The sequence below is a fragment of the Brassica rapa genome, unplaced genomic scaffold (assembly GCF_000309985.2).
Source record: "Brassica rapa cultivar Chiifu-401-42 unplaced genomic scaffold, CAAS_Brap_v3.01 Scaffold1101, whole genome shotgun sequence".
Lineage (NCBI taxonomy): Eukaryota > Viridiplantae > Streptophyta > Magnoliopsida > Brassicales > Brassicaceae > Brassica > Brassica rapa.
Window position 1 is genome coordinate 108,798 of NW_022611035.1, and position 10,527 is coordinate 119,324.

At 45.6% G+C, this 10,527-nt stretch overlaps 1 protein-coding gene and 1 non-coding gene across 2 annotated transcripts; one reads left to right on the forward strand and one right to left on the reverse strand.

Moving 5' to 3' along the window:
* Window positions 1–4,654: 4,654 nt before the first annotated feature.
* Window positions 4,655–7,109, forward strand: LOC117125753. The gene is made up of 2 exons (XM_033283680.1): window positions 4,655–6,608; window positions 6,676–7,109. The coding sequence occupies exons 1-2, from the start codon at window positions 4,655–4,657 to the stop codon at window positions 7,107–7,109; spliced, it is 2,388 nt and encodes a 795-aa protein (XP_033139571.1).
* Window positions 5,258–5,364, reverse strand: LOC117131645. Its single transcript, XR_004454732.1, has one exon. It is a non-coding gene; the product is annotated as a small nucleolar RNA R71 (small nucleolar RNA).
* Window positions 7,110–10,527: the final 3,418 nt, after the last annotated feature.

Consider the following 10,527-nt stretch of genomic DNA (forward strand, 5'->3'; position numbering starts at 1 on the left):
ATCCAACAAGTCTGTGTCTTTCTTTTGAATATCGTCTTCTTTAGACTTTATTCTTTCGCTGATCATAGTCCATGACTATATCATAACCAGTCCGTAGGAACATGCTGCATACTCGAGCCTTAGTAGATTTGGCCAATCCCCACACCACTCGATGTACGATTCAAGTCCTCATGAACTTGTTCCAATCTTTAGGCTGCTCGTCCTACAACGAGTCCTAACAGATTGTTATGGTTCTTTTGTCCTTCATGGACAATAAGGTTCATGACCTCAGCCACAACGTACTGGATCATCCCCTTAACCAGCCACAACCTTTTCAGGCTTGGCCACATTGCGATCTTAGTCCCTCCAGACTAAAAACCCCTCAGACTTGACTTATGTCCTTTACTGGACTTTGTCATAATTCGATCCTGGTCCATTTATGGACGTGATTGTATTCCGGTCCTGGTCCACTCAGGGACTCGACCGTTTCACCCTGACCATAGGTCCATCTCCAAATAGGTCGTGGCCAGATCCTCATCCATTACTGGACTTGATCATTCTCAACCGTAGGTCAAACTCCGACTTGGTTGTACTACGACCATGGTCCTCTCTCGGACATGGTCAACTTTGGCTCTGCCATCTCGGCCGGAGCCAAAGAAATGGACTCTAGGACAGCGGAACTGTCCGTGGTTCCAGTTCAATCAGAAAGGGATCGGACCTATCAGGGGGGACACCTTGTAGCGCCTCAAACACATCCTGGAACTCGGACACCAACGAATCCTCGCGTGGGTCTAGCAGAAAACCAGAACTGTCAGGCTCTGTAGTTGTAATTGTAGCCAAGAATGACTGACAACCCTGTTCCAGCATCCGAATCGCTCGAACTGCTGAAACCACTACTTTCTCTTGAGCCTGACACAGACCTTGGTACTCTACCGGGTGAAGTCCATTCTCCAATTGCACACGACCCTTATGGCAATCGAGAGTGGCTCGGTACTTTCCCAATCAGTCCATGCCTAAGATCACTATTGATTCTCTAGGTGGACACCGACCCGATTCACAGGGAAGACCTTTCCCTGGATCTGTACGGGGATATTCGACATGAGACCTAGTGAGTTCATGGCTTGCCCACTGGCTGCCCTCACTATCCCAAAATTATCACCTGCATCCAGACAGAACAAACCCTTTCCGACCAGTCCCGGACTCACAAAACCTATGTGTAGCCCTGCATCGGAAAGTACGTGGGTTTTTACCCCACCGACCGTGAGGGTTCCTATCAGAGACCCCATCAGAATCCCCTAGACCACATTCTAGGTTCCAGACCAAGCATTACTACTTGAATGTAAAAAGATAAATTTAGAGATTGCCAGAGATCGAATCAAAAGATCCGGAAGCTCCGTCGTCTCGTGACAGTTCATACACCCTCGGTGTTGTGGTTGGTTTGCCTTGGGACGCCTTGCCTGTGTCTCCAGGGCCCTTCCCCTGACTTCCTTGCAGCTTGGGACACTCCGATTTGAAATGTCCTTGCTGGCCACAATGGAAACAAGTCATCTGGCCGCTTCTACCAGACGGGTTCGGTCGAGGACAGTTCTGAACCCCATGGTCCATGCTGCCACAACAAACACAAGCCCCCTTGGCCTTCCAGCACTCACCAGGATGGGTCCGTCAATATTTGGAACACGCAGGTCGGCCACCAGAGGTCTTGCCTCCGTCCACCGGGTCCCATTTTCTCTTTTTATCATTAGTTTTGCCCGATGGGACAGACTGTGGCTTAGCCTTAAGCTTAGCTTTTTTAGCCAAGTTAGACTCCAACAAAGCCACCCGTTCCACTTGCAGTGGGTACCTAGATAAGTAGGATTTCGGTTTGATCACACATTTGGAAAACGTCCCATACCATTCTCCAAAGCGTCTTACTATTGCGAATGCTCACACCATTCACAACAGCAACTATAATATACCTCAATCCCCATCATACTGAGATACTTAACATCATGTTCTTCCAATGATTGGAACGAACACCCGGAGTTTCCTCATTCTTTCTTTGGATGGATTCAGATTGGAATTGATTCATTCCATCTGACTCGATCAATGGAAACCTACCTTAACTTATACCGAGTCCTAACTGATCCATCTGATCAGAAGTCCACTCGTGTACTGGTCATGTAGTGTATCCCTTGAGTCAGATTTTAATATTGCATATGCTTTACTTATTATGAACGACCATCAAGGGATAACACTTAACTTCAGTAGAATGCTGCACGTTTATTTCAACCTAAGCCACTCTCTGGTCCATGTTACTTCCCTTGTTTAGGTCATCCATAAACAAGTCTAGCATTGCTTCCATCCCTTCCAACCCGTCTATTACTTCTAAATAATAGATCGACCAACCTTTCTGTTTTTAGGTTCTTGCCCTTGGAAAATGTATCTTGGCTAAGCCGGTTCATCTTAGAATTCCCACATTCACAAGCATAATACCCTAGCTTACCTCAACTCTTTCTTGGCTCACCCCAACTAAGGTTTCATAGTCATCATAGATTTGGAAATAATTTCGGTATGGAACGCATAATCATAGAGCGTTGTCCTAAACAGGATCAACCTGGCTCTGATACCAACTTGTAACACCCCGATCCGGCCGACTAGGCCGTGGTCGAAGCCTTACGTCGCTCGGTCCACTTCCTGGCCGAACCTCTTAATTTTTGCCCTTTATTTATAATATCGCCTAAAGGCAAGGGCTAACTTAAACCTTAGCTAAAGACTTCCCTAGTCATTAATAGCATAGATCCTTTCAACAGATACGCAGCGGATTATTCTCTAATTAACCATTGGTCTAAAACCAATCTAACACTTGTCTGGCCGAATCACCTTAGCCTTGGCCAGTTTACTCAACTACCAATTAGCTTAAAGGTCAATCCTAAACCCAAACCAAGCCATACGATTCTGAGGTTCCATTCCCCTAAACCATTCTATCTAGATCTACATAAGTAAATGCTAGATCATACCTTTGCCACATCTATGGAGCTTATTAGCTCATCGGTCCTCCATTGACTTGAATTGCTCTTGCTTAACAGCTGGACCACGATCACTCAATCATCTTACTTAAGGTCCTTATCTTGACTCCTGCATCAAACAACTCCCCTAGGTACTTAGTCATTCAACCAACCATCCCCACAGACATAAGTAACCTTTGAGAAGTCTTCGAAAGGATAAGGATATGTATTTGGCCTATCTCGGCTCAAGCACAATCCGAAATCCTTTTGCCTTATAGGCAATAGTACCAAGTCCATCTTCTGGACTGACAAAGCTCATGAGATCCTAAGTCAATCAACCAACCATCCTCACATGACTTGGAACTGATGAGCCATCATCTGGCCTGACCAGCCTTGGGACTTAACCCAGAAAACATATATGACTTGTTCATATGATATATGGTGTTTTTCACATCATTGTATAGGTGTTTTTGTATTGATTCGAGTCCTTAATCCGAGTCAGTCTAGTCCTTTTTGATCTTTTACAGGTCTGGAGTTGGTAGAAGAATGAAGAGAGCGTGCTTGAAGAGAAGCTGACCTTTTGGAGCATTTTGCGGAGAACACTCAAGACGAACAGTCCTGAGACTGTTCTCAAGCAGAACAAGCAGACGGAGTGATCCCGAGGTTGCTCCCGACAAATAAGGAAGCTTCTATTTTCGGGAATTAAGGCCTTGTTGCCCTAATTTCTTTTCTACCTATTGGCGCCTCCATATAAAGACGCCACCTATCCTATTTTATTTCTTACGCTAGTTTTTACAAGAGAACTATTAGCTTTTGCGATCTGCAACTTGTAAGGGAGAAGAATCCATTCTCTCATAGAGAAGACCATCTGAACCCTTGTTTACTACTCTTATTATTATGCAGTTTCATTCAGTATCTATGTCTTTGATTGCTTGCATCATGATTGAGTAGTGATCTAGTTCGCCTAGGGTTTTTAGGGTGTTGAAATATGAGCTAAACATAGATAAGTTATCCTTGATTATTCTTCATCCATACTATTCTTAAGGCTTCCATTAACCTGATCACTTGATGTTAGATCCTAAGTTTATCGCCTAGCTAACCATTTAGGAGAAAGCTTGACATGTATTGGATGAGCTTAGTATCCCTAATCAGCGAAAGTAGATATTAGGGTAGTAAGTGAACTGATCAGACCTGACCTCTAAGGCTTGCAGTCGTTTCTCATCTCAACGACAGTTAGATGATGGGATCGACCAGCAAAGAGATCACCACCACGACAGTGGGGTGTTCCAGCTGAGTGATCCGAATTCTAGAAAGTACTGCACCGCGCTTGAATAATTGTTTGGCTCTGGCTCAACACCCAATGAAATACCCTAGGTTAGCTTCCTGTTAAATTGAATCAATCTCTAGTTTACTTGTCTTCCGCGTCACCAATTGAATTGAAAACCATTTTCTTCTTAGCTTGATATTGAAATTTATAAGAGTAAAGTGTAGACTGGTCCTCTGGATTGAATCTAAAAGTACTATAATCACAACTGTTAACTTGGCAGTAGCAAAGATTCATATTTAGTGTATCAAGTTTTGGCGCCGTTGCGACGGGGACCAGATTTTTTTACCTCTACTTTTCGGTTTCATTTTAAGTCTAATATATCTAACTCGCCTCTGTTTCTTGTTACAGCTAATGATCCAGGTGCATGACCAGTAGACATACTCGGAGCAACGCACAAGGACCATTGCATCAGCTCACCAACGAAGAACTAGTGAGATTAGAACGTCAGAACCGTCAACTGCCTAGACCTACAAGCACCAACATGGGTGATCATCAGGATGATCTTACTGCTGCATTTGCACTCATGCAACAACAGATGCAGCAGATGCAGCAAACTATCCAAGCAAACGCTGCAAACCAACGGAATGCACCGGAGGAAGTTGATCAGATTGGCCAAAGGAATCTATTGCGTAATCTACCTGCTACGCGATCCGCCATCAACCCTCCACCTTGCACTAGACAAGACTTCGAGATCAAGCCCGCCTTGATAGGTCTGGTGCAGAGGAAGATCTTCGACGGACTTCCTGCAGAAATACCGATGGACCACATTGAAAACTTTGAGAAGATGTGTGGGTTCACTAAGGCGAATGGAGTACCACCAGATTACATCAAGTGTACCTTGTTCCCTTTCTCTCTCGATGGGAAGGCTGCTCGCTGGCTAGATTCCCTACCAACTGGATCGCTCACCACATGGGAACAAGTCAGATCCGCTTTCTTGAGCCACTTCTACACAAAATCAAAGACGGCAGCTCTGAGACAGAAGATCGCCACCTTTAAACAGCTGGTAGATGAGCCGTTCTGCGACGCATGGGAGCGATTCAACGTCTACCGCAGGGAGTGCCCACATCACGGTTTTGAAGAAGATTATCTACTCGGAGTTTTCTACGATGGAGTAGGTTGGGAGTACAGGAATGCTTTAAACTCAGCCAGTAATGGAGATTTCATGACCCAATCCACTCAAGGCGCTTTCGCGTTAATTGAGAACATGGCCTCAAGCTCAGCTGACAGCAACCGAGATACTGACCGCACCCAAAAGGTGAACAGCGTCGACAATAACAAAATAGATGAGCTCTTCGCCAAGGTCGATCAGCTGATTAAGAGTAATCAGAACCATGTCTTCATCATGGAAGAGTCTCCTCAGGATAAAGGAACCACAGACACTACATCAGAAGCGGACCAGGCGACTGAGGACCACCATGAGGTTAGCTATGTGAATGGGCAAGGATGGCAGTTTAAGAACTATCACCCGAACCCTAACGTGAGGAACAACCCCCACCTGTTCAACAACCCTAAACCCGATGGTAATGCAGAAAATGCTCAAGGAAATCAGGTTCAGAACAGTGGCTACCAACGGGGGTATGGAAATCAAGGAAGAACCTTTGTCCTCAGCCCAGCTCAGAATACTCAGTTCCACAACCAGAAACAACCGACTAACCAGCAGCCTGCACAGCCTGCTCAAACTGCTCCTCAGGACGAGATGAAGAGTCTCGCCAATATGATGAGCCAGCTGCTCCAAGGACAGCAGATTCAGGGAAAAGCATTGAATCAGGTCACAAACGACATCAATACCCAAATGAATCACATGTTCAATGACCTGAGTGCCAAATATGATAATGTCTCGAGCCATATGAGGCAGATGGATATTCAGATTGCTCAGACTGCTGAGAGTGTGAAGATACAGCAAGGCACTCTTCCTGGAAAAACAGATAAAAATCCCAAGGAGTGTAATGCAGTCGCGCTTAGGAGTGGGAAGCAGTTAACTGATCTGGCACCCAAGAGATTCACAACAGCTGAAAAGGGGAAGCAGAAAGAATCAGAACAGCCACCTGTAACCGCACCAGCAGACGAGGAAGAAGCAGAGCTTCCTGCTAAACATACTCCGACCCCTACAGAGCAGCCTACTGTGGTTGTTCGCCCAGCGGTAGAACCTGTTCCCACCCGTGACTATGTGCCTAAGGTTCCATACCCTGTTCCTGCTAAGGCCACACGCAAGGACAAGGAGGAGATGAAATGTAGGAAGATGCTGGAAGACTTAACAGTCAGACTCCCTCTCATGAGTGCAATCCAGATGATGCCATCCATGAGTAGAGTGCAGCGCTGTTCTCCAGAACAAAAGGATCAAGAAGATGGGTGATCCTGGAAAATTTGTCCTATCCATCCAAATAGGGAGAACAGTCTTCTCGTGTTCGCTAGTCGATCTGGGATCAAGCATCAACCTCATGCCATACTCTGTGGCTAAGCGCCTTGGATTCACGGATTTCAAACCTACCAGGATGTCCCTAGTGTTTGCTGATCGATCAGTGAAATCTCCAGTCGGAATTATCGAGGATATCCAAGTACTGGTTGGGAACACACTTGTCCCTGCCGATTTCGTTGTTCTGGAACTCGAGGAAGAATCAAAGGATCCTCTGATCCTAGGCAGACCATTCCTATGCACTGTCGGAGCTATCATAGATGTGCGACAGGGAAAAATCGATCTCCACCTAGGAGACATCGTGATGAGGTTCGAGATGAATCAGATGCTCAAGAAACCTATGCTGGATGGACAAACCTTCACTGTCCAAGAGGAGGGTGATCCGCTGGAACCGAGTGACAGATGATTGAGGAGATCCTTATAGATGATCCGCTGGAACTAGCCTTGACTAGAGCTGAAGCAGAACAGAATGTCCAGAACATCGACGCTGATGGGTACGCTAAGATGTTGGACTCCGCCAGAACCATGGAAAGATTAGTGGCATATCTCAGTCTGGGGGAGAACAATGCCTCAGACTCATCAAGCTGCGCCTGTTCCACCAAGTAGGAACAATGACCCGTGGAGTGAATCCAAAGCTCCAAAAGTCGAGCTCAAAACACTCCCTAAGGGGCTCAGGTACGCATTTCTTGGACCAAATTCTACATACCCAGTAATCGTAAATGCTGATCTGAACAATGCTGAAACTGCTCTTCTCTTATGCGAACTTAGAAATATCGAAAGGCATTAGGATATTCTCTAGCTGATATACCTGGCATTTCACCTGATCTGTGCATGCATAGAATACACCTAGAAGATGAATCAATGACTTCTGTAGAACATCAGAGGAGGTTAAACCCAAATCTGAAAGATGTTGTAAAGAAAGAGATAATGAAACTTTTAGAAGCTGGTGTAATTTATGCGATCTCTGATAGTAAGTGGGTTAGTCCTGTTCATGTAGTGCCTAAGAAAGGAGGGATCACTGTTATAACAAATGAAAAGAATGAATTAATCCCTACTAGAACAGTAACTGGTCATCGCATGTGCATTGATTTCCGTAAATTGAATGCTGCGACTCGCAAGGATCACTTTCCACTCCCTTCATTGATCAAATGCTTGAAAGATTGGCTAACCACCCTTACTATTGCTTTTTAGATGGTTATTCAGGTTTCTTTCAGATTCCCATCCACCCAGACGATCAAGAAAAGACGACGTTCACATGTCCTTACGGAACATACGCCTACAGGAGAATGCCTTTCGGGCTGTGCAATGCTCCAGCGACCTTTCAACGCTGCATGATGTCAATTTTCACTGATCTAATTGAAGACATAATGGAAGTTTTCATGGACGATTTCAGCGTCTATGGGAGCTCCTTTAGTGTCTGTTTGTCAAACTTGTGCAGGGTTCTGAAGCGATGCGAGGAGAAGCATCTCGTGCTGAATTGGGAAAAATGCCATTTCATGGTCAGAGATGGAATTGTTTTAGGACATAAGATTTCAGAAAAAGGCATCGAAGTGGACAAGGCAAAGATCGATATCATGATGAGTCTGCAACCCCCAACTTCAGTGAGGGGAATAAAAAGCTTTTTGGGACATGCTGGTTTTTACAGAAGATTCATCCAGGACTTCTCGAGAATCGCAAGACCACTCACTAGACTGCTCTGCAAGGAAACAAAGTTCGATTTCGACAACGAGTGCTTAGCTTCATTTCACACGATCAAGGGAGCTCTTGTCAGTGCACCGGTTGTCCAACCCCCAGATTGGGACCTCCCTTTCGAGATCATGACGGACGCGAGTGACTTTGCAGTGGGAGCAGTGCTTGGACAGCGGAAGGATAAAAAGCTCCATGTGATCTACTACGCGAGCAAGACACTGGATGAAGCTCAATGTAGGTATGCTACCACAGAGAAGGAACTCCTGGCCATCGTCTATGCTTTTGAGAAGTTCCGATCATATCTAGTTGGGTCTAAGGTGATAGTCCACACGGATCATGCAGCTCTCAAGTACCTGCTCACGAAAAAAGATGCCAAACCGCGACTCCTGAGATGGATTCTCCTCCTCCAGGAATTTGACCTGGAAATAAGAGACAAGAAGGGGGTAGAAAATGGAGTAGCGGACCACCTTTCCAGAATGAAAATAAACGATGATACAGTGATTGACGAAGAACAACCAGTGGAACACGTCAGTGCGATTGGTCTTTGCTACGCGGAACAACCAATGCGCATAGAAACAGCTTGTCCTTCGCAACCAGAGCAGTTTGTGGCAGCAATCCAGAAGCAATATCCTGATCTACCGTGGTTTGCTGAGATTGCAAATTTCTTAGCTGCTGAAAAGGAGCCTCAGAAGTTCACGGGGAACGAGAAGAGGAAATTCTTAAGAGAAGCAAGACACTACTTCTGGGATGGGCCTTATCTATACCGACAATGCAAGGATGGGATCTTTAGACGATGCGTTCCGGAGGCTGCAATTCCAGGGATCCTACACCACTGCCACGGATCTTCCTACGCTGGACACTTCGCCACATTCAAAACAGTCTCCAAAATTCTCCAAGCGGGATTCTGGTGGCCAACAATGTTCAGAGATGCTCACGCTTTCATATCCAGATGCAACGCATGCCAGCGAATGGGCAGTGTCAGCAAAAGGAATGAGATGCCTCAGAACTACATATTGGAAGTAAAGGTGTTCGACTGCTGGGGAATAGATTTTATGGGACCTTTCCCACCTTCTCACAAGAACGAGTACATCCTGGTTGCAGGCGACTATGTCTCTAAGTGGGTAGAAGCAATTGCTAGTCCGACCAACGACGCACGAGTTGTAACCAAGATGTTCACCTCCATCATCTTTCCAAGATTTGGAGTACCTAGAGTGGTTATCAGCGATGGTGGAACTCACTTCATCAACAGAGTGTTCCAAGGATTACTGAGCAAGAACGGCGTGAAACACAAGGTTGCAACCGCCTATCATCCCCAAACGAGTGGTCAAGTGGAAATTTCCAATAGAGAGATCAAGAACATTCTGCAGAAAACAGTCAATACCACGCGTAAGGATTGGTCCATCAAGCTTGACGACGCTCTCTGGGCCTACAGAACAGCCTATAAAACCCCGTTAGGGACAACTCCCTATCATCTGGTCTACGGCAAGGCATGTCACCTACCTGTGGAGCTAGAGTATAAGGCAGCTTGGGCTGTCAAGCTGCTTAACTTCGATATCAAACCTGCTAAGGAGAGGCGAACAATTCAGATCCATGAGTTGGAGGAGATTAGGCATCTGGCCTATGAGAGCTCCAAAATCTACAAAGAAAAAACCAAGGCATTCCATGACAAACGGATCATCAGCAGAAGCTTTGCTCCGAATGATCAGGTCTTACTCTTCAACTCAAGGATTAAGCTATTCCCTGGAAAGCTAAAATCCAGATGGTCAGGACCTTTCACCATGAAAAAGGTTCGCCCCTATGGAGCTGTTGTGTTGCTGGACACAAGAGGAGGAGAATTTGTTGTTAATGGGCAGCGCCTCAAGCCTTACCTTGCTGATACAACAATCGCTGAAGGTGTAGAAATAACCTTAAGTGATCCCCTTCAAGCCTAATCGGCTCACAAAAGTCAAGCTAGTGACTGAAAAGAAGCGCTTGGTGGGAGGCAACCCACTGGTGAGTGTAAATATTTCTTTTATTTCTAAAAAAAAAAAAAAAAAAAAACTAACTTGCAGGAAGAAAATCAAGAAAATCGAGCACTTCTCAGCAGAACACTCCGGCGCTTGTTCCACTGATTGTTCCCAGGTAAGTGCTCGAAC

Coding starts and splice junctions, on each gene's coding strand:
- LOC117125753 (XM_033283680.1), top strand. CDS start 4,655: ATGACCAGTAGACATACTCGGAGCAACGCACAAGGACCATTGCATCAG. Junction 6,609..6,675: donor CATGAGTAGAGTGCAGCGCT/GTTCTCCAGAAC, acceptor CCATCCAAATAG/GGAGAACAGTCTTCTCGTGT.